Source organism: Mugil cephalus, chromosome 3 (genome assembly GCF_022458985.1).
Source record: "Mugil cephalus isolate CIBA_MC_2020 chromosome 3, CIBA_Mcephalus_1.1, whole genome shotgun sequence".
Lineage (NCBI taxonomy): Eukaryota > Metazoa > Chordata > Actinopteri > Mugiliformes > Mugilidae > Mugil > Mugil cephalus.
Genome location: NC_061772.1, coordinates 13,308,372 through 13,332,437, shown reverse-complemented (window position 1 = coordinate 13,332,437; position 24,066 = coordinate 13,308,372). Strand labels below are relative to the sequence as shown.

General features: G+C 46.2%; 1 protein-coding gene across 2 annotated transcripts in view; it reads left to right on the top strand.

The window, feature by feature from the left end:
• Positions 1-23,860, top strand: part of fam214a (family with sequence similarity 214 member A) — a 28,121-nt gene extending 4,261 nt beyond the window's left edge. Inside the window, exons 2-12 of one of the 2 annotated variants that reach the window (XM_047580075.1) lie at positions 14,601-14,785; positions 15,114-15,310; positions 16,306-16,431; positions 16,596-18,465; positions 19,092-19,217; positions 19,906-19,994; positions 20,986-21,082; positions 21,546-21,704; positions 21,864-21,932; positions 22,297-22,496; positions 22,610-23,860. In XM_047580075.1, the coding sequence (XP_047436031.1) occupies positions 14,601-14,785; positions 15,114-15,310; positions 16,306-16,431; positions 16,596-18,465; positions 19,092-19,217; positions 19,906-19,994; positions 20,986-21,082; positions 21,546-21,704; positions 21,864-21,932; positions 22,297-22,496; positions 22,610-22,763 (3,272 nt within the window). In that variant the 3' untranslated portion in view covers positions 22,764-23,860. The remainder of the gene's footprint in view (positions 1-14,600; positions 14,786-15,113; positions 15,311-16,305; positions 16,432-16,595; positions 18,466-19,091; positions 19,218-19,905; positions 19,995-20,985; positions 21,083-21,545; positions 21,705-21,863; positions 21,933-22,296; positions 22,497-22,609) is intronic. The other variant, XM_047580078.1, reaches the window with a different exon arrangement.
• Positions 23,861-24,066: the final 206 nt, after the last annotated feature.

Below are 24,066 nucleotides of genomic sequence, written 5' to 3'. Positions count from 1 at the left end.
GATTTGCCCCCACAGCAGCAGGCTGCCACAACAGGTGCTCTCTTCTGTTTTACTCCACTCGCACAGTTGGAGTCCATCTGTATCTGTTTGGCTTTTCTGTCTCTTTTTTCGAGATTGACTCATTCACCGAGCCTCTGTTTTTTTATTTTTTTTTTATTTTTTTTTAGCAATGTCACAGCTAGTGCTGGTTTGTAGAAGAATGTTTTTGTAAATCCCGAAACCACTGACATGTGTCTGGAGGTGGGTTTAAGAATTAGATCCTTCATTTCGAACATCTAAATCCACTGGTTTAGTAAAAACACGACATTTCCTGCATGACTGGTCTTAAAAGGCTGCGCAACAAGATCCAAAACTTGACAGAAGGTGGCTGCTGGTGCGTGAGGATGGAGAAGAGCTGGAAAAAAGCAAAGACAGAAGGAAAGATTTTTAATAATGTGCCTGGTCCGAGTTCTATTTATTTATTCATTCATTTATTAGTCTTTCACTAAGTATGTTCCTGTTGACCGAGTGTTGCAGGGATTTTATGAACTGCTTCATGTCAACGTGAGAGCTCCTCCATGTTACCTTTTCAGCATGAGACCAGGCCATTTGCTGAACATGGACATTGGACTCTCCATTGTGCGGTCAGATTCAAAGCTGCCTTTCGCAATGAATACCATTACTAGTGTGGAGGCATTCAGCTGTGAATTACGATCCTGGCCCCCGGAGTAATCAGCCTAAATCAATGCTGTTGTGACAGGTTTGACTGTAAGTAGCCTTGCCTAGCTGCTGCATGGACCCAGTCCTCCCAGTCCGGTAATGCTTTTACGTAACGCTGGGAGCTTTATTTAGCACTGGAACCCTTTATCTGAGCACATAATGCAAGTGGACCCTATATATAATGTTTAAGGTCACCAAAGTCGTGCCGTAGTCAGCTGCTTCCTCGTGCACACACGCGGACATCAAAGCAGGGGGACACATTTAGCACAGCCTCTCCATAATAAGTTATCACGCAATATGTGGACACACAAAAATACACCATCCAGACTTGGTGCTGGACTGGCTGAAGGTCTAAGTAGCAGCATGGGTTTTTATTCCTGCTGCCAGGGAGCCACTGAGCCAGCCACTGATGTCACTGCTTGTGCGTTCGTCATATCCTCCCGCCCCTGTGGCTCCTCGTAGCCAACCAGCAGCCAGCCCTGCAGGAACAGGAAGAGCCATCTGGGCCTGGTGATATTTTCTTGGTAGGGGGTGGTGTTGTGGTGAGGACGATGTCTGCGGCTCTTTGTCTCTGCACACTTCAGTTCCTGTGTCTTTAGCTAAAAGCAAGACCTTAACTTTTCTCAGGTCGCTTTTAGAGTAATGAAACACACACTGAACAGAGTGCACACAATACCCGAGCCAAGTTGTATAGTTGTATAGTGATGGCATCTCCGTGCACAATCAATTCTGGGTGTCCTCTATAGTGCTTTCTTTCCACCGCTTGATGCTTTAATCCCTGATGTGACATAACAAGATTGGTGTTAAGCTGCAAGTTCCAAGGGACTATCACAGTTTACTCAGAAACCACATAATAAAGAAAAACACAGGCTCTCGTGCTGCTCAAAAAGAGTTCGAGTGTATCTTTGTCATGATTCCACCCTGTCCTGTTATTTTTGTTAGTGGGAAACCGAAATGACAGCTCCTTTTAATCTCAGCACGGTTTATATGGGGGTATATAAGTTTATATAAAGAATGTGTGATTACGGTTATTCCACAGGATCTATAAGTGGGGACAACTTCCTCGCTCTGCTGGTCTTCTTTTACTTCTCCCATCTATTTATCTTCTCTCATCTCCCTTCCTCTCTTTTTCTGACACATCAATGGATTTCAGTTACCGCAACACCTCAGCATTTAACACGCCCCCCCCCACCCCATCGCTCCCACCACCACCACCACCACCACTATCTGCTGTTAATATCCAGTGGAAAAGCATATTGACAGAAATAGAGCTAGCTGGACGTACCAGCTAAAGCGCAGGAATGCGTCAGGTGGTAGCAGGGTCTGATTTATCACAGTGCTTATAGTTTTGCTCGATAGAGATTTAGGTTTATTTTGCTGTGCGGTTCTCACATATCACCTAAGGAGCAGTAAACCTATACTTTAAGGCCACTTCGAGCATCAGAGACTTTTTTAGTTATCCGCTTCTCAAAGAAGATTCACTTCCATTTTTTGTTAAATGTGTCGTCCCGTGAAGAGGTCGTAGACATGTGAGGAGGACATGGATGTAACTGGAACGTGTCGTTATCAGACAAAACATTATGACCACCTTCCTGATGTGGTGTAGGTCTCCCTTGTGCCTGGACGTGAGAATGACATGGACATGGTTCTGCTGATTGTGTCCTGTGGTGTCCTGCAACACAGTGTTGTTAGTGGGGGACTTTGGGTCCTATGGGTTGAGGGGAGGGACTTCTGTGGATCATCCCACAGATACTTGATCAGTTTGGGGTCTAGTGTATTTGGAGGCCAGGTCTAAAAGTTTCCCCAGCTCAACACTGTATTGTCACGAGATGGTTGATGTTATTTACGTCTCCCGTCAGTGGTCATAATGTTATGGTTGAATGGTGCACGTACATTGTATCTGACACAATGTGTACCAGACATAAGATACAAATATTACAATCCCTCAGCAGTGTTGTAAATAATATTGAAATTTAAAAAAGCTGTCATTGATTAGTGGCTACCTTAGACAGTCTGACTCGAGTCTGAAGTTGAATCCCGTGTTACCAGACACCAAACATCTTTGGTTGCAAAGAGCTTTGCGTAAGCAGCACTTTAATCAGGTTCACACACTTCTCATCTGTTTCTGTGTTCCCGTGCTGACACTGTTCTGTTGTGGCCTCTTACCAAAAGGCCATGATTCAGAATTTAAGGAGATAACAGAAGCCAGAAGAAAACAATTTAGGATTAAAAAAAGGATGTCATTTATAGTAATTAGTCTAATTAAAGATTAGATTAGTTTCTCGTATGATAAATAATCTCTTCTTTTTACGTGACTTAATTCTTCCAGAGAAATGGAATCGTTATTGCAGGTACACCCGTTAATGGAGAGCACCTCGGGGCCTCTTTGTGGAGGCGTCAGGCACATTGTTTATTAACAGCAGTGTGGGGTTAAGTTAATTTGAGACTCATCACGACTATCCTCTTTCCTTTTCTCCATTGTCTCATCTCTTTCACGCTCAGTATTAACTCTGGCGATTCCCCTGTCACCCCCAGTATTGCTTCATCCTCTGAGTAGATCAACTGACAGTCAGTCTGCCCGGACCCATTACTCCTTTCCCCGTTTTACTCAGCTGATTTATTTATATATATTTTCATGTGGCATTATCCCATTAATCGATCAAGGAGCTGTAACCGTGGCCTTTCAAACCAGACCGATGATTCACTGCTCACTAAGAACAATGTGAGTGTCTTCTTTGTACCAGAGTGTCCGATTCCATTCGGCGACCAAATCAATTTGACGTCGCCACAACGGACACACATTTCACACTGCATTCAGAGCTATGCGACATGCGTTGCTCAATTCAGGCCCCCTCTCTCTCTAGAAATTGGCATCGGCAGCACAGGACAGGTCAAAGGCCTATGGACTCACGTTGGACAGGGTGTCTCTGATTCCAGAGAGGGGCCGAGTTGTCCTACTGCCCTAGTGTGCTCCAGTTACCAGCAGTCAGCTCGCTTCACTCCGACGTATCAGACTATCAGGATGTGGATTCACAACTTTATGATATTTTCGTGAAATGAATTGACTGTGAAAGAATCTCAAATAAAAACCAATGGTGTTTATTGTGAAATATAGTTTAGACAACTATTGGCTCTGCTGGGGATTAGTGTTTCTCACTTTGCCCACCCTATCCAGTGCTACTCTACTCACTCCACTCCGTGTTACATAACGGGTATTAGTGTGACAATGATTTTTGTAGAGGACCTCTCATGCCTGGATAACGGGCTTTTGGGGCCCTGGATACAATACGCGCAAATAAGGTCAAAAAGGTCACTGCATGCGTGGGTACGCTGCACATCTGAAGATAATATTACTGGCATTTCAGGAGAGATGATGGAGGATTAGGAGATGGGGGTGTGATGAATTGTTCTTTAGAAGTAAATGCCACAAGTATATGGTGTGCATATAATTTTGGGTTTATATAAGAGCCTTTTTTTTTTTTCATCTGAGGAGGGTTTACAGCACATATTGTATGTTTTTAGCTTCGCACTGCATTTACTCAGCATGCTACATTTTACACATGGATGCCCCCCCCCCCCAGTTTAACCAGTCTCCTACTTGTAGCCACGAAGCGACACATTTGAATAACAGCGAGCTTGAGTACCTCACTCAAGGACTTCAGTTGCTATGGTTGTTGAAGCTGCATCTCATTCTCAACCTTGAATGTCGCAGCACAATTAGCCCTTGAATGAACACATCTGTGGTCGGTAGCTGGCTACTGACATGTGCAGATTTATCAATAAGGCTTTGGTAATCGCTGATATCAGCTGGCATAGTGCGGTTACAATGAAACCCTACGGACCCGTGGCACTCCTTCAACCACAGTTACCTAACGCTGATAAACCGCCATTGTTACTGGAGCTTTCATCATACTGCACTGACCTAATACTGTAAGAAAGCTGAACAGCCCATTTTAAAGGGATTTGTGTGCGTGAACTTGGCAGAAGTTAACTGCATCTTGGCGATGTGTGGATTTAGTGGAGATGACATACCAATGCTACATACACAGCTACATCTAAAACTGTCATGTTTTTTATTATTATTATTATTATTATTGTTTCAGTTTTTTGCTTAAAAGCTGAATACAAAAATATTCAGGAATTTATCTTTTAACTGATTAACCTGATACATGAACTCCCTTGCCAGTTTATTAGGTACATTTGTGTACCTAATGAAGGTTACAGTATTCAGCATTTGTTTAAAAATAACAGAAAAGGCTTTTGATTCGACTGTGTTTTCTGTTTGGTTTCTATTATTCTGATAACGCCGTTTTAGCCACTATTAAATTCAATGCAGTCACCACTGTTCTGACTCTGTTTAAGCATAAACTGATCATCAGTAGGCAGGACTGTTTTATATGGGAATGCTTTTTTATTTTATTTTTTTTTATCTAGCGTACTTTTAAGTTTTGGCGAGTGAGTGTATATGTAACAGTTACATACAAAAATGAGGACATGCCAGTAATGAAACTGGTTTCAGTAAAAGTTTGAGGTTTTAGTCCCAGGAACCTTCACACTGTTGGGCATTGAACTAAGCACCGGTGAAGATTGGGGAACTCTGACACTGACGTTAGACAAAGCGGCGACTGTTCGCTATTTTCACACGCAACTTAACAACAGAACAATGCAGCGGTGGGAATGGAGGTGATTCAATCTGCGCTGCTGTTGATTGTGATTTACTGCTTTTTAAACGGGGTCATTAACTCATTGCTGGAAAAGACAGAATGGATCTAAGTGGTACAACATGAGATTCAAAACCCGCAAAAAGCTAACTTTAACGTGAAGCGGATAGATTTCAAACTGCACAGAGTTAAAAGCCTTTTAAAAATGGTGGCTGAAATAAAACGCTGCGACGAACCTGAAATGATCAGCGAAGCTGAAGCCCCACCCCCCATAGCACTACTCCCAAAAGACTTCTGGGTTGGTAAAAATAATTGTGCAGAAACTAGTAGCTTCAAAGGTTCCTAGTCCCTAGAGAAAGTTCCTGCTTTGGAACTAGACACAGTTTATAGTTACCCTGTGTTTCTTCTTTCACCTCAGCTGTGATACTTCATGTCTGAGTCAGCTTTTAATAACTTTTCATCATATGTTTGTGCACGTTTTTTTTATTTCTTCTTCTTCTTCTTTTTTTTTTAACCAGACCTTGTTTCCCATGTGACTTCCGTGTGAGCTGCTCAACCACTGAACAACCACTCTGTTTATGACTGACAATAATGGGTGTGAGAGAGAGGGCAAGGTGGTGTGTCAGTCTGGGCTGAGTGTGCGTTTGTTTGCTGGCGGTGGGTGAATAATAGCAGCTGAGTTCACAAAACAGAAGGAGGCTTCTCCTCGGCCGGTGGAACTGTACTAACGCCCCTCAACCAATCGTGGCTTGTTGCTATGTGTGCTGTGAGTCTTCCCCTTTGTGTTGCAAACTGGGAGAGGGACACACACACGCACACACACACACATGCACACATACATGTTAGAGAAAGATTTTTGATAAACATGTGGGAGGAGACTGGAAAAGTTTCCACAAAGGCAGACGCCAACAAAACTAACACACATTTTGTGGAACTAAGTTGTGGTTGACAGACCAAAGTTTTTTTGGCGAGATCTGCTGGCAGCCAGCTCGACGGTGACATTTGAAATGTCAGGGTGACCCAGTCTATTAGCAGTTGATTAAAACCTTTGTTTTTCTGAAGCTTTTTTTTTTTAAATTCAACCTGAATCAGCTCTTCTCAACCAGTGATCCTCACCATTTCTTACAGTCCTCCGGCAAACACATGCCAGTTTCTTGGCAGAGCTCTCCTCCACTTCCAGTCTTTTTTATCTCGTAGCACAAGGCAGACAAAAACAGGAAAGGTGAGCTGGCAGTGACGTGTGATTTGTGTTATAAAACGCTATGGAAACATGGCTGACCCGGTTATTGCAGCTGAAGTTCAGCAGCAGCCCTCTGCTGTTACAGGATCGCAGCCGCACAACAGCTTAACGCGCACAACAGAAAGGCTCAGTGCACGATGCAAGGGGGGCGCGTACGGAGTCAAAAGACTGCAGGCTCGCTGTAAACAATCATGGAGCGCATGAACCAACTGCACATCACTGCGCACTCACAGAGCACAGCAGGAGCGGCGATTGTCTCCAGACGCATTCACGTTCAGCTGCAGCTCACTGTCGCAAAACAAAGACGCATATCGGGGCGGCTCATTCCTTCACAGAGACACTCTTCAGTCACCGTGACGGGAACGTTTAACACAGTGTCTCTGTTGCCCTGGCAACGCTTGTCCTCCTACTTCCTGCCTTTCTCCACCGGTCAACAGTCGTAGGCCCTAATCGTCGATCACTCGCGGCCTTCCTCCAGGCCCATGTCTTTCAAACAGGGAAGAAAAGACTCGGCACAGGTGTTGTGTTTCCTTTGCTGCGACTCCTCTCAGATAAATGGGTCCTGTTTGGGATTTGGTGAGACTGAAACATTTAATGCCCCCCCCCTCAGGTGCATTGTAAGTACATGTTCTGGATGATCTGTAGTCACTGACATGAACACATTGTGTAATCGAATACACCCACTTGACAGTTCATTAAGTACACTAGTTAAAAAATAATTGTATTCTAGCGTAATGGTAGAAACTGCAGTAAAAGTTCCTTCGTGACTGTTAAAATGTTCGGTTTACGTTAAAGCAGAGTCTGATAGGTGCTGATCCAGCGGTGTCATCGTTCAGGAGGATGTAGTTTGTGGTTCTGTGAAAGTGGATTGAATTAAACGCACAAGTGTTTTTGTTATTTAGCCCAGCCCACTGCCTAAAATAGAGTCATCAAAATAATAGTGTGATAATAATGTGTCAGTCCAACACAATACAGCTCAACGCTTCAACAGTTTTACAGCCTTCAGAATGAAAACACAGTTGAGTCAACAGCTCTCCCAGTTATTTTAAACAAATTCTGAAAAGCGGCCTTGGAGCTAAGATTCAGAACGAGGCCGTCGTGTATTATATGTTATACATTAACTAGCGTCCCCAGTGAACTGTTAGAGTTTATATGTCATTATTCTTCCGGTTTATAACCTGCCTGCTACAAACACACAAGCTGTACAGAAGATATCACTCAGGTGTGATTAATTAGCAATAATTCAGTTGTCTGAACCTTTGAGTGTCACGTGTCTGCGATGCACATGATCCTCAAAGTCCTTAGACGTTGCTTTTTGGTCTTTCGACACGGTTATGAGTGAAACGACTAAAACACAGTAGCATTCGTTTAAACATTAACCTAAACTCGCAAAGCTGTAAACACGGTCACTCTTTGGAACATTGGCTGGTAAATAACTGGGTGAAATCAGGGACGCAAACACTCGGCGGCTGGCACAAGCCAGCAGCCGTGTTTGTGTAAACTGTGGGAATCTGCAGGTGCTGCCTGAGGGGAGGGGCCTCTGTGGACAGACACTTTATCAGTTTGTGATCTAGTGAATGTGGAGGTCAGCTCAACACCTTGTTCTGTTCTTCATGGTTTGTGAGTTGTTCCTAAACAGTTTTTTGTGTGTGTGCGGGCTTGTGTTAGGATGAATCCTGTGTGTCATGAATCCAGCGTCGTTGCTATGGTGGTGGTTGTGGTGGCAAGGTCTGGGTCTCGGTTGGTACACGTCTAAATAACATCCACGCAAATTCCCAGCAGAGCATTGAATCGTCAGAATAGGGCCAGCGTGATTTACTCGTCCTGTCAGTGGTTTTAATGTTGTGGCTGATCGGTGCACACTAGTCACGTTTATATTCTGCTTTGCATACTCTAGGACAGAGGCCATGTTTCGACACACCCTCTTGTGAAGCACTCATAAAAGTAGAGAGCATGGAAAACCATAAGTAAGCAGTTGTAATGTTTCAAGGAAAGTTCAGTGGATGTAGTTTAGTTCAGACCATCTGGTTTCCAAATATAATTGAGTGCAGAACTGGCCGTGGAGCAGAAAAGACGACACTGCAAACAATTCCCATAGTGGAAGCGAGTGCTGCTGACGCTTCACTTCTGCTACCTGCGTAGCTACCAGTGCATTTGAATACTTCGAAACAGGATATGTGCTTTTAAAGTATAGAGAAGGCCACATGCTGGACCTTAGGCAGCTTGTGAAAGAGAAGTCCATGGTGGATTTTAAGAGAACCCTTATTCGTTTAGGGTAATAATGAATTGTCTGTGCTGTCCTCTGGAGAGTGGCTGCTATTGCACACTTAAGAGTTAGCTTAGCGTAACAGCTGTACAACGTAGAAATGAAAGGAGCAGAGAAGCTTTTCATCAGCAACGTAGCAGCAGCAGCTTGTGATGGTTGGAACTTTTTCTCACAGCAATGATAATTAGTCTTATCCTTCCATGGTGTGTGACTGCAGGCGCTCACCGCGTCAGCCCGTAATAACACGGGCGTTGCTGGCAGACACCATCATAAAGTCATCAAGTAGCTGATTGTGGGAACCAACTCTTTGAAATGAGAGAGAGAGAGAGGGAGAAGAAAAAAAAACGGTAAATGAGAGCTACCAAGTTGTGTCTAAATTTATCTCACCGGGCGGGGGCTGCAGTAAAGAGATTTAGCATGGAAGAACTGTCAGTGTAAGCTCCCGTTTCGCCCGTGTGTCTTCATTATAGGTGTGAAACCCTGTGCATGCATTGTACATACGTGTGAATGTTAGGGCTGCACGACACCCAATAAATAGAGGATGTTGATTTCTTGAGAATTGAGTTGAACGATTTGATGGTTTTTGCCTTGACAATAAAAACGTTGCCTTTTTCAATTCTACAAGGAGAGTTTGACAGGATGATGTTGGTGCAGTGGAGGAAGGGTACACTGCGCACGAGCAGTGCATCATGTCATATTTTGTGGTGTGATTTCCTTTGATTAGTGTTGCTGCCTGCTGTTTTGACTATGGAATAACAGCACGTATGTGCGCTGCTTTTGAAAATCTAGCAAAACAGATCTGGTGTTAAATTTAGGTTTGCGTTCCTCGCTGCTCCTTCTGCTGCTGCTGCACGAGTTTCCGCGATGTGACACAGTCCACTGATCTCTCCTTTAAAGCACAGGCGCTTCCCCGAGAACGCTTGTGTCGTGCTGCGTGGAGCTGTGAATTAAAATCACGGTCGTGTTATCACGCAGACCTGTTCAGTTTTCGCATCTGCAAAGACATGCGTGATTCAAGGTCAGGACGCTACGTAATCACCTCTTTAATTTATATTTCATGCACTGTTACACGGGCCGGTGACTACAAGGTGCGAGAGCACGAAATTAGCCTTCGCTTTGAGTTGTTTCTCATCAAGGACGTTCTGCGCCGCACCTGATCATAATGAGGAATTCGCAGTCGGTAAAATTGAATCTTCCCCGCTTGGTCCCATTCAGAAGGAACCAGATATCATTGTGCGCTAAGCTGACACACTTGAGCGAGCCCAGCAGAGTGCAGCCACCGCTGCACTGAAGCTGCCTGGAAATTGCCTTAATGCACAGCCTCCCAGCTCGCCGGTTATCTAGACTCTGCAGGTCCCCGACGAATCAAAACATATCAACTTAAGACCTCAGAAGATTTTAAATAACAAAAAATAAAACGGAGCATATCTCGGAAATTGCAAAAAAAAGAAAATCTTCTCATGCTTTTGCTGCCTTGTTCTTTCTTAAGGAATGGGTCCAGTTATCCAGATCTTTGTTTTATTATTTATCCGTGTTGAGAAAATTGACTGGGTCCCACTAGAGCTGTTACCGAGGTAGAGTCTTACTCAGGGGGACGTCAGCGGTAACTGTGGACAGAGTTATTCACTACTCTGCTTGTCGGGGCGTTTAAACCGAACCAAAGCATCTTAGACCTGGATGTTACATTAAAAAAAACAACAAACCCAGTTTAAAATGTTCAGTTTGAAAGTTTATGACCTGTCTCATGCAAATTCTTCTTAACAGACCTTCTTCTTGTGGGTGTGTTTTGACACCAACTGTTCAACTGATGCAAATCCCTGCTGATTTGGCGACGTTTCAGACTTTTGCATAAAATTCTCCAGAAAGATAGTCAACTGGAATCATCATTTACATTTACTTCCTGTCTGCCTTTTGAACTAATTGTGTGTGCTTCCCATCTGCCCTTTAGACGGCTCATCCCTCTTCCAGTGTCTGCTCAGACCCTCTGTCTCTGTCTGTGTGTCGTCTCCCCGCACTATATCACCTCCTGTTTTCTGGTGTCTTAGCTCTTTGATTACGAGTCGCCCAGCTCTAGATGGACTCATCAGTGTTGTGTTTGCACTGAGACTTCGATGTCTTGTGGCTTTTTTTTTTTTTTTTCTCCAGCACATTCATCAAATACTTGCTTATTCTCAAATATGATGACTTGGCTTTATGACTTTATTGGATTTTGAAGATGTCACTTTGGTCCCCGGGAACAATTTTCTGGGCCTTTTGTGGAAAAAATAAGCCGGTAACTGAAAATTCAAAGTAACCGTGATCCTGTACAAATAATAGATTTAGAGCAGAGCGGCGGCTGCGAAGGGGAAGCTGGGGAGCGGTGACCATATGGGGACACACGCTGCATTCAAATTAGCTGCGTATGTGTAGAGCAGAGCAGCTTTCGCCATAGAAAGAGCACCAGCCACGCACTGATTGTGTGGCAACAGCGCTCGGATTAATGGGTCATTTTATCTGAGTGTGTGTTTGTGTGTGTGTGTGTGCGTCTCTTACTTCACGTCTCTCTCTCTGTTTCTCACTCTGTCTCCCCATCTGTCTCTCAGTTAAAACAGCTCCACTGCTGGCTAACATGTAAAAAATTGATCCCGGTTACACGCGTTGGAGGATGGATTTAATGATCACCGAGTGCAAATGTACAGGAATCTGTACGAGCCACGCAAAACAGTTTCCAGAGGCTTTGACGCGTTTGACTTATTTGCCTCTCCAGCAGGTCTTAGGTAACGATGAATCGCGAGGCCTCGTCGTGTCTCATGCCGTGTTTACTCTGCAGACTGCGTCTCCTATCGACGCTGACCTCTCCGCTCTTGTCCTGGACCTTTTTTTTTTTTTTTTTTTTTTTGTTTCCATCCCACATGACTCTTTACTGATCTGCTGGCCTGAAGATATGCAGACAGCTGAGTGTGCTTGGAGTGTGTGCGCCAAAACCAGCCGATCTGTAGGCGGGACTCCAGCTGCACTTGGTGGCAGGCGGTCGCAGGTCTAATAATAAGACGCCTGAATCGTAATCCGACCTGTTACATAATTCACATCGCGCGTTATCGGGAGACGGGGGCGAGATCACATGCACAGCATGGCAGAGACAAAACAGTTTTCCATTGTGCGTTGCTGTATCTGGGTTTGGGTCAGTTGGGTGCGCCGCGTATCGGCAAAGCCTCTTATTCGAGCTCCCGGACCTTAACCTGTTTACGTGCTCCCCTCATCAAAAATCTGTTTGCGTTTCTCACTCAGCGCTGGCTGTGTACTCGCACGACTGTGTACTCAAAAGGGAATTTAAAACAAACTGAACCCCGGAGACGCGTTCATTCATCGAGGAATGCGTATGAAATAACTAAGGGACCGCTTTTACATGTTAAAGATGAGGAGAGGCAGGAATGGATTGGTCACGGCCCAGTGGGAAAAAGAGGAAGAGAAGGAGAAGGAAAACAAAGGACTGAACGTTGAACCTCTTGTGGGCTTAATGATTGGTAAACAGTGCAGATTGTTTAGAAAACATTAGATATCAGGTTAAATGACCTACTTCTAGCATCTAGCTCAGCTGAAAAAGAAGGTGCTGGAAGTTGTTGGAAAAAAGGGCCACAGCTGGGTCAGTTTTGTTGTATTTTGCTACATCTTTGCTTTGTTTCGTCTCTATCTGCATCCTGATCACATCTCAACTTCCCTCTTTGTGTGTGTGTGTGTGTGTGTGTGTGTGTGTGTGTGTGTGTGTGTGTGTAGGCTTCGTAGGAATGTTCTGCTTGGGCACGACGTCCTAATGAATGACAGCTCTCATCTAAGCATATGCAGGCAGGGCCCCTCAACTGAAGCCTCCATCACTAGTCCTTTGTCTGGAGCTTCACGTGTGTCTGTGTGTACGCACATGTGTTGCGGTGTCTGTGTGTGTGTTTGAAAGAGAGAGAGAGAGAGGGTGTATGCAGTTGTGTTGTTCTGTGCTGTGTGGCGTCTTTATTAGTCAGTTTTTATGTGTGTGTTTTGAAATGTGTGCTTTAGGGGTGTATGTGTGTCTTCCTGGGTTTGCCTTTCTTAGAAAGCGGCAACCTGACACCCGCTGTGCATACATGAATTAGGGCTCTGTGTATATGTGCGGGTGTGGGTGTATGCGTGTGTTCAAGGGGGGTAAGGCAGAACCCCACTTCTCAGAAGCTGTCCCCACCCCCCCTCCTCCCCCCTTCGTCACCCGTGCTTCCATTCTCTGCTGCTCCTACATCGTCACCTTTAGCCCAAATCCCAACGGCACCAGGAGCCGAAGTCTTATACAGGACAGACTGGGAGCGTTAAGCCTTAGCTGGGAATCGGCCTCACACGGCCCGCTGCATCCACCTCGCTCTAGTCGGCCGTCGTGCCGGCCAAGCCGATGGACTCTGACCTTGATGGTTGACCTTTGCCATATATTGCTGCCTCGCTCTGTTTTTCTGCCTCGCTGCTGGTCTCCCGCTCCCTTTGTCCACGCTCTTACGATTTGAGCCCCATAAAGAAAAGGAGACCGTCCCTGAATATAGCCTCCATCTCCATCTCTTTCACCCTGCGCTTATTCAGCCCACAGCTGGCTAGCAGCCCCCCCCCATCCCTCCCTTCTCATGTTTTGTGTTGGACTGCGTATCTCTCCACGTGCAGCAGCAGCTCAGAGGCATGTAGGAGGAGTTCCCTGAGAGGAATGTGCCTGACTGGCTAGCTGACTGCGATACGCACACACATAACAGCAGCGGCTCATAGCTCACACTTCTGCAGAGCCAGCTGAGGGGGACTCTGTTCTAGCCAGCCCTGCTCTGGTGGGAGGAGGACACGGTGTGTGTGTGTCTTTGTGTGTATGTGTGTGTCTCTTCACTTCTATCCGTAAGAGGACTTCACATCCTCAGAGTGGAAAAATATTCTTCCACCTAAATTTGACGTCACTCCAAAATTCAGAGTTGGGCAGGCGGTGTGCCGTGAAGAAAGAAAGCTGTGATTCTCTGTGCTGCTGCTGTGTATCAGCTGACCTCCTGCGGGACTCTGGGAGTTTTCTCTGGAGGAGCACGGGAGATAGAGAGCTAAGACGGTCTCTTCACCAGTCTGCTAAAAATACCCTGCTTAAGATCTAAGCCGCAATTACGACGCAAACGTCAGAATCTTGTTAATTTTTTTCGTCGTGGCAGGAGTCAAAGCCGATTGATCGGAGTCAGAAGTCGTTGCGCTGCTGTGTGGTTCGTTTAAGTGTCGCAGGGGAATAGCCCGTTTCAAACCAGTAAAAGGTTGATTCAGCCCCTCTGCTGTCCAGCCAGCCACACCCACACACACTACCCTGGCAGAGTTGGTGCAGCACACACACACTCTCTCTTAATTCTGTCCTCTACTTTCTTCATGGAGCTCTTACTTATAAATGTTTTGCCGTGAATGACCGTGTGTGTTGCCATTAGTGCTGCCTGTGCGCGTGTGTGTGCGTGTGTGCGTGACTTCACCCCTCCGCTCAGCTGACACGGAAGGTCTAAATATATTCCTTTGAAGCGACCAAACTGGAAAAGTTGTGTCATTTGCTACCTTCCCCCCACGCCTCTTCTCTAAACAGGCCTATCCAGCCACAGTTAAATAGCCACATCTCTGAAGCAAAAAGCTAGACAAAGGTTGGGTACAGGCAAATCAACTGCTGCCGCAACAACTCCACGCGGATGTTTGGACGCGATCGAAAGACTATACTGACCCTCTGTTCCTCTCTCTTGTCCAGATGCAACGGAGGAGTTTTTCGAGTACGATGCTGAGGAATTCCTGGTGTTCCTGACCTTGCTCATCACAGAGGGAAGGACACCAGAGTATTCTGTGAAGGGCAGGACTGAGGGGCTGCACTGTCCTCCGGCCCAGTCAGCCATGCCGCCTCTTCACAAGCACGAATGCAGCGACAAATTGCCCCAGGTAGTACTCCCGCACATACTGTGACATCTATGTACACAGCCCGCCATATGTGTTTACTCTGAAGTGTAAACAGCCTCTTCCCATTTTACTAGAGGTTCCTTCTGCTCACGTAACGAACCAACACTGATACAAATGACATAACACGTATGTTTTTAATCTGCAAATTGACGCTTGAAACACGCGACCTGGCTGAATTTGCCGAAAGTCCACCCTGCCCTCAGTGGGTCACCTTTGGGCCCCATCTGCTTTTTCCCCCGTGTTCCCCCCGTGTTGACACTCACTAACGAGCACTAACCCTCCACCTTTGTCCCCCCGCGTCCGTCTTCAGTGTCGACAGGCGAGGCGAACCCGTTCCGAGGTGATCCTCCTCTGGAGAAACAGCATCCCCATCATGATCGAGGTCATGCTTCTGCCAGACTGTTGCTACGGCGACGAGTGCCCCCCGAGCGACCCCATCAGCGACCCGGTCATCAAACAAGACGCTCTACTGCTGGAGAGATGGACCCTGCAGCCAGTTCCGAGACAGTACGTCCCGTGCGCTCGTTATCCTCCTGTTTCATACGTGGGCAGCGACAGAGAAGTCGACTTTCGTCACTTCTTCATAAAATACACTGACAGCCACATCCACACAAACAAGACACAAAAACAAGAGCCTCGCAGTATGTCGCTGCCTCCTCCTTTATATTGTCCTCATTATGTTAGTTTTTTTTTGTTTGCACAACTGCACTTTCTATTTCCCTGCTTACTTTGACATTCTGCTTTGTTCCTGCAGTTTTACACACAAAGAAATTCTTGTGCAGAAGTTTGGCCCTTTAAAAACATGTCGGAGGATTAATCAAGTAACTTTATTAGACATGTGCACACTCACAAAGTACAAGAACAGTAGAAGTCTGTTTTAGAGGTAATAAAACAATATAGGGGATGTTTGAGCAGGTACATGTTTTACTAAAAGATATGTTGCATGTAATATATAATTTATTTTTGAGTAAAAACTCTCTGTGTATATCGTTAGCCTAATGGCTTAATTGCCCAACTCATATCTGAATGTTCTTGAGAAAACAAGAAAAAAACACAATGTTTAGCAAGCACATTAGTATTTTTATTGATATTGTAAGAGTCAGTCAAACAATGACTAATGATGCTATTAGGCTAACGACATACTAGATATAGAGATTTTTGAATTTCGTACATTTTCTAAATCATGTTTCTATAATGGATGGTATTGTAAATGAAAAAAAAATTAATCTTCTACTAGGTAGTTACTTTCGTAGCAATGATTAAACAGAGAAGCAGGAAAAAAATGCACGCACATAAATGTCAACTAATAACAGTCGTAAAAGTCCAGATAATAAGCTTGGCACTGGAGGAGTTAATTAGCCTGACAGATTGGCCCATTTTCCTGCTCACATGTGTAGTAACAGGACACACTTTGTGTTTTGTAGAGGAAAAAAACCTACGCACACCTTAACCGTCTCCTCATTAACCTGACACACTGGCACACTTCCACCTGTTTTAAATAGAAGCGGCGACCGTTTCATTGAGGAGAAGACCCTGCTGTTGGCTGTTCGCTCCTACGTCTTCTTCTCCCAGCTCAGCGCCTGGCTCAGCGCCTCCCATGGCATCGTCCCCAGAAACATCCTGTACAGGTCAGACACTCTCCCAAGACTTTTCAGTCAGGCTGCAAGTGTCAATGAACCAGGACACGAGCTGAAGCCATGCAAGTTTTGAAAACTGAATTACGTTTTTGACAGCTCTTACAAATTTCAAGGTGAGAGATTTACCCTGTTTATTGAACGTCTGTGTTCTACAGGATCAGTGCCGCTGACGAGGAGCTGGTGTGGAAGTTTTCCCAGCCGCCTTCAGAGCACATTTTCCCGGTCCCCAACGTGTCTCAGAGCGTGGCGCTGCAGGTTCGTGTCCAGTCGCTGCCCCGACAGCCCACCTATCCCACCCTGGCCTGCAGCATCCACACCGGCCTTCCTCCGCTCTACAGCAAGACTCCCAGCCTCAACCCGAACCTCAACAGCCATGGTGGCCTGCCCACCCTCAAAAAGAGCCAGGACCCCGGCAAAGACAGCCTCCATCACAACTCTAACATGTACGGCAACTCCATGTCAGGCCTTCTCCTCAATGGCTTACCCGTTCCTAACCTTCCCATCAACAACATCCCCATCAACAGCCTTCCACACACTGCTGTGCCACATCCCTTCAGCAAGAAGAGCCAGGAGCCCGCTGAAAACCACGCCTATCAGAACGGGGAGCTCCCGCAGGTCAACATCCCCCAACGTCAGGGCTCGCCGCTGTTCCACAGGCCTTCCCACTCTCCCACCCCGTCCCGCTCGCCCTCCCCTCTTCCCACAAGCAAAGCGGGGAAGTGGCTGTACTCGGCCCTCAACGGCTCGCCTGACCCCACGCAAGCAGAGGATTACGGTTCTGGTACCAACAGCGGCGAGAGGATGAAGGGTCCGATTCCTGAGCCTCTCAGAGCTTTCAAGACTTTCTCCATTGCCGAGCCGCCCCGCTGCCCCTCCCCGAGGCCCGCTGCGACCGAGACAAACCCCTTAATTGGCTCCCTGCTGCAGGAGAGACAGGAAGTTATAGCCCGCATTGCACAACGGCTTAACTTCTGTGATCCAACGGCGCCGCCACTCCCTCCCGGCCTTTTTGCTTCTGACAACCCTCCCAAAGCCATGTGGGGCAGTAACCACGACGACGTAACTGCCAACAAGACCAAAGAGCCCGACGTACCGCCCTACGAATCCGTGGGACGTGTGTGGCCCACCCCGTTCAACACACCTGTGACGGACACTTCTTTCGGGAAACGGGAGACGTCGTCACCCAAACCTGCAGCCTGCAGGAAGCTGAAAATGACTGAGACGAGAGGCCGAGAGGAGGAGAGGAACGGTGAGAAGGACAGGGACACAGAGAGGGGGAAAGACAGGGAAAGGGACAGAGACAGCTCCCTGATCGCCCAGGCGGTGCAAGACATCACCCGGCTCATCCAGGAGAGGCTGTCCGTCCCCTCTCTGTCCCCCAGGCACAGCAGAAGCGGCAGCCCCCTGCACCACACGCACACAACAACAGTCACACACACGGTCCGCACGTACTCGCACGCAACGCACGTCCCGCAAGCCTCACACACTGCCACCAACGGCTACACCAACGGCCACATACCCAGTCACGAACCTCACCGTGGCAGCACGCACACGGCTGCCACGCACGCGCCTGTTTGCACAGACAAGCCCCAAGTCGATCCGGGGACCGAATGCCATTCTCCCCGGGCCCAAAATGGTGCTCAGTTTACACTTGAAGAACCCTCGTTCAGAGGCCAGTCCCACGCTCAGGCTGGTCAACGTTTACGAACTCCCCCCCAGGAGAAGCTCAGAGTCAGGACACCCAGCAGCCATGGACCCCCACCCGCCTCCCCCGTCCTTGAGAACAGCCCAAGGAATGCTCAGATTTTTAGATGGACGTATGACGATACCAGCCCAGCCATGAACTGTAACAGAAGCCACTACCACAGCAAGCCTCAGTCCCCGTCCCTCTCCCAGTCCCAGTCCCAGATGCAGAACTGCATGCCAGCCCAGGCCTCTTCCCTCCAGGATGAGAACCAGGCGCCTTCGGAGACCGGATGCTCCGGCACATCAAGTCCAGACATGACTCCACCTTCCACTGTCCTCGTAAGAGCCTCCATTTTTAATCACTTCAGTGACCCACAATTGTTCTCTGTCCCTGTTTACTGCATAACTTTGAAGATATGCTTAAGAACGTAGATAAGGATTTGTCAAATATGCAAAAATAATCAACTAAAATATGATATATAATGAAGGACGGGCCCATGGTGCCCACTCATGTATTGACAGTTAAAGAGATACTCTCGTTTGCTTTCTGCAGAGAGTAACATGAGCAAAGCCGTCGCACTTATCTTAGCTCGGGTTAGCTAAAAGTCTGGGAATGAGGACAGCCGCCATTGGCCATAAAACAGTCATTTGCTGCGTGTTTGTTCTAAATAAAGATGAAGTGTTGTGTCTCAGATGTGGTGATAAGGAAGGGCAGTTAGTTGACTTTGGACATAGCTCCTGTTTGCGGACTTTATGCTGAGCTAAGCTAACTGCAGATAGCTTTGTGTTTACCGTGCAGCCATAAAATCTCAAATTTTCCATCCAACTGTCAGCTTTTAATTTATCACAGCTAGCAAAGACATAACAGCAGGCTTACGTTGACTCGTGAGGAGCATAGCATGTGCAGATAATTGTTTTAGTCCACTAGCAAGCCATGTTAATCTGTCTCCATCTCTGTGCTCCAGCGAGCTCACAGCCCCTCCCCCCTGCGTCCCTGCAACAGCTGGAAGAAACAGAATCGCCACTCGTTAGACGCCACAGCGACCAAGGCCTTCCACCCGTGCACTGGCCTGCCTCTGCTCTCCAGCCCTGTAAGAAACACACACACACACACAGGAGCTACATCTGCACAGTGAAGCGCAGCGTGTCCCCTGACGACTTAGCCCTGGTTAACAGTCATCGTTGGAGTCTGCGCTATGACACCACGCTCACTGTTTCAAACATGTTAGTCATTAAGACGTTGTGAAATATTTGGCAGCTGTTTTTTTTTTTTTTTTTTTTTTTGTATTTTTTTATTGCTGCTGCTGGGTTTCTCAGTAGTTACCCAGAGTTTAATGTACACACACAAACACATAGTAGGGTGTACGGCCTGTGACTCATCTGCGCCTCATCAACCACATTAGATTGAGTTTCAGCACAATTTCCTGTCTTCTGATCATTTTCACTCGCTTATAAACACTCAGCGGTACACAGGCAAATCTCACACACACACACTCACCATGCAGCGTCGAGCCATGTGGGAATATTTTGAAATAGGTTTGTCTTAAATGTATTTTTAATCGTTCTTTTTGTCAAGGGGTTTAATAACCGTGAACTCACCGTGTCCTTGAACGGTATTTGTAGTTTTGATCTGTATCCCTGTTATATATACCTTCCGTCTTGTGCATTTCTAAAGAGCTAAACCGATATCTTACCAGCTCAAACCTGAGAACCGGAGAGCTCACAGCTATCATAGAGACAGCTGCCCCGTGTTAATCATCTCCTGTGTGTGCTCGGCAGGTTCCTCAGAGGAAAAATCAAACAGGCTACTTTGACCTGGACACCTCTCTGGCTGGCTGTAAGGGTTTGCCTTGGGCCTCTGGGAAAAGGTAGGCATTTTCTCACCTGGGATCTCTGCTACTGTACTTACAAATCTCTAAGCCCATTTGTCCGTGAGGCTCTAAGGTCAGGGTACATTCACTGGCCTGATACGGGCTTTGGCCGTAACCTCCCACGGCATCTGCTGATCTTAGCACCATCTGGATCGAATTACTCACACTTTTCATCATCATTTTAAAGCCTACTTGTTTTTCTCACTTTGCAACGAGTCCACTTTTACTGATCCATAACTGAAAGCGAGGGGAAACTCTTGCTCTCGGCTTCCGACTGCTTCACAGAGACTATTAAAAAGGGTCCGCATTAGACGCTTTACCTCACCCTTTAGGAACGACAGCCTTGGACGAACGGTACCGAAGAGGTGTTTTGTCTGTATGTGAGGAGATGAGACAATAACAGCGGAAAGCTTAGGTCAGCCCCGTCCTGCTGACTTGTCCTCTCACGCTGCCACCTGCTGAAGCTCTGCTGTACTGTGACTGCATCCAGAAGCATGCACATTCAGCTCAAAATGGCAGACAGAACTGAACAGGCTTCACATATATACACACACACACACTCATAGAGATTCATGGCTCTGCCTACACACAGCGGGCGTGGGTGGAGGATCAGAGCCTCTCTTTATAAAGCAGCTGTTTGAAGTGTTTGTCACTCTGGGTTGAAAGTTCATTTCAGTCACTGGACGAGTTCTGTGTTATTTTGACTGTGGCTGGACAAAAGCCACTGTCACACCTCGCACAAAGCGACGTGTATGTGTGACAGCTGGAAAGTGGGAGGTATTCCTGCCTGTTCTTCCAGTGGTTTTAAGATTAAGCCAGTCTTTCAAGATGACTGATGCCGCCTTTGTTTACACACAAATAAAAGTCGGTGAGCTCATCTTCGTCTCACCTGGGACACGGGTCTATCCAGTCACACCTGGAATGTTTGTCACGTAAACACCTCGCGCGTTGAAGACGAGCTGGTTAAGCGTGTGTTTTAACCCTTCAGGGTGTGTCCGAAGAGAGAGGGGTACACGGATGAGTCACAGCAGCTGTTCAGCGCCAGCGCTCCACCTGCTAGTCTCAGCCTGTTGGGAAACTTTGAGGTATGACACACAAGCACATCCATCTCATTTGCTCATCATCTAGCTCGCTGCTTTATATCCATACATGGTTTTATACTTAAAGGAGTTTAATAAGGCTGTGGATCGCTACTGATTTACTGATTTGATTCAATGTCAAGTCATTTAGAGATGATTCAGTTTCAAAACTATTTTGAAACCCACGCGTTGAGATTGAAATGGCGAATATTTAAATTATTAGATTTTTATGATTCAATATCAGATCTTTCAAATTAAGATGCATTTTAATATTATTTTTAAAACCAGCCCTTGGAATTAGAGAGCCTGGTGTTACCATCATGCAGCAGCTGCAGTTATGTACTTTACTCAGTAGGGTGAAAAATCGAGTCTCTGTCCTATACGGAAAAATTCAAAAGGTCGAAGTTAAAATCAAAATGCGCAGTGGGCGGTGAGAAAAATATTGACAAACTAAGCTGTGTTTCATCAGGAGTGTGTGCTCAACTACCGCCTGGAGCCTTTAGGGACGGTGGAGGGTTTCACAGCAGAGGTCGGAGCCAGCGGATCTTTCTGCCCCAGTCACCTGACCTTACCTGTGGACGTGTCATTCTACAGCGTCTCTGACGACAACGCTCCCTCACCATACATGGTACGGCTGCTTTCTCGGTCTTTGAATAATTCATCCTTTTTTTTGTAAATGATGTTCCTCCTGTCTGAGCCAAGAGATGAAACTGCCCCATGTGTGTGGGAGCTCTCATGTTTTACTTTAGCATGTCTGGCACGGTGATTGTCCTGTGTTTTTACAAAGGGTGTGATAAACCTGGAGTCCCTGGGAAAAAGGGGCTATCGTGTACCTCCATCAGGAACCATTCAAGTGGTGAGGATTTGTTTTTCACAGATGTAGAAATCAAAAAATAATGCTGTCTACAAAATATCAGCATCAGTGCACTCATGGCTGAGAACAAAGAACAGATTACACCAAGTAGCACGAGGAAATGGAGACTCCTAGTGGTCGAAGAAGGAAATTCCTCATGGAACATACAGTGCATGTTCACATACTTATATGCTTATGTTTTTGATTATGAAAGCCATTTGCTTCAGTGCACTCTTATTACATTACTGGGGTGATAGAAGTACAGCATGATTCTCATTTTATGTATCTTTCATCCCTTGTAAAAGTCTCTTTGTTTGTTTTTTCTCCTCCCTTGTCTGTGCCATGCATTGTGGTTACACCTCCTCAGACCTTATTCAACCCGAACAAGACGGTGGTAAAGATGTTTGTTGTGATGTACGACCTTCGAGCCATGCCAGCCGGACACCAGACCTTCCTACGCCAGAGGACCTTCTCTGTTCCCGTCCGCCGTGACGCAAACAATCAGAGCAGCAGGAGGCCCCTCTCGCTGGGCCAGGGACGCACTTTGCGCTACCTCGTTCACCTGAGGTGAGTTTATTCCCGTCTGCACGCTGGTACGGTGAATATATCCCGCAGCTGTGATGTTTCTCCTCCTTTACTCAACCTCTTTGTCTGCCGCTTCCCTTTCCCATCTCAACTAGGTTCCAGAGCTCTAAGTCTGGGAAGATCTACCTCCATAGGGACATCCGTCTGCTGTTTTCCAGGAAGTCCATGGAGGTGGACAGCGGTGCTGCCTATGAGCTCCAGTCCTTCACGGAGTCCCCGATAGACCCACCGTTCTCATCCCGCTGCTGAGGCCCGACGCCATCCTTCCTCCATCCGGCAGGACACTACTGAAGCTCTGGTCACGCCTTGATGCCAGTCGGAGACGTTAGCCCATGGCTAGTTTTTGAAATGACGCGGAATTTAAGGACAGCAGTCGACGAGCCTCTTATGGCCTCCGTTCAGAAACTTGTGTTTCAGCCCTTCTGTCACCCAGAACTGACAAATGTGGAGGAGTGGGGCGGCTAAGATCGTTGACTTGTCAGCAGTAAACCTCGACCTCTGTTATGTTCACAGCTTGAAAACTGAGGTTGGGTCGAAGGTTATGATTATAGGGTGTGTTTCTGATCTTATGTTCTGGTCAAGATGTTCTTACCGAATGTTTTAGGTAATTCTTCTTCTTGCTGTTGTGTGTATCCCCCTCCAGCGTCTGGCAGGAGAGTAGAGACAAGTGATCGTCCACAGAAGCAGTTAGACACTTGAAATTATTTCATCAGAGTTCACGCAGTTTTACTCTGTCGACACCAATCAAAATGTTAATTGGACCTCTGAAGTGTTAAAGCGTAATTATTTTCTTCCTAATTCAATGCGAGGCCCTATTGATGGTAAAATTACATTTTACACGATTGGATCGATTCAGCTCAAAGTGAACTCAGTTGTGACCCTGTGACTCCTGAGCTCGCTGTGGAGGGAGTGAATATGGAAGAGGGCCCGGATGGCAGACTGTGGTGCAACACATACCGAGGACCACGAAAGAAGCCGATGAAGCAATCACGATAGATTCACCTGAAAGCATCACAGCAGGATATCAGCAGTGCACTGTGCATTTTTTTTTCTCAAAACTGGAAATGAACGAGAAAAATAGTCATATTCTAATACTTTTGTACTGTTACAAAACCACTTTATTGGAAGTGTTGCAATAGAAAGAGTAACCTTAGTTTAGTGTTTACACATTCACTTTCAGTTTACTTACCATCATTTTATTTAATATTTAAATTAATATTTCATTTAACTACTTGTGACGTCTGTCATGCTAAGATGATGTAGTGCAAACTGTATATCATAGTATGTATTTTTGACATTAATATTCAAATCTGAAAAAAAATATATCTATATATCTTCTAAAGCAATCTTGAAAATGTGCTCCGTGTCTTTTTGACTTTAATTTTCCCTGTGTGATTCCTGCTCTCGCACTCAACATTCTCAAATGTCATGTTCACAATGTGTCCTCTAAAGCACCCGATGCAAATAAGATCTGTATTTCCACTGAAGCTTTTTTTTAAAAAAAAAAGGCAAATGGGAACTTGGTACAATTCCCACACTCCTCACCGTTGTG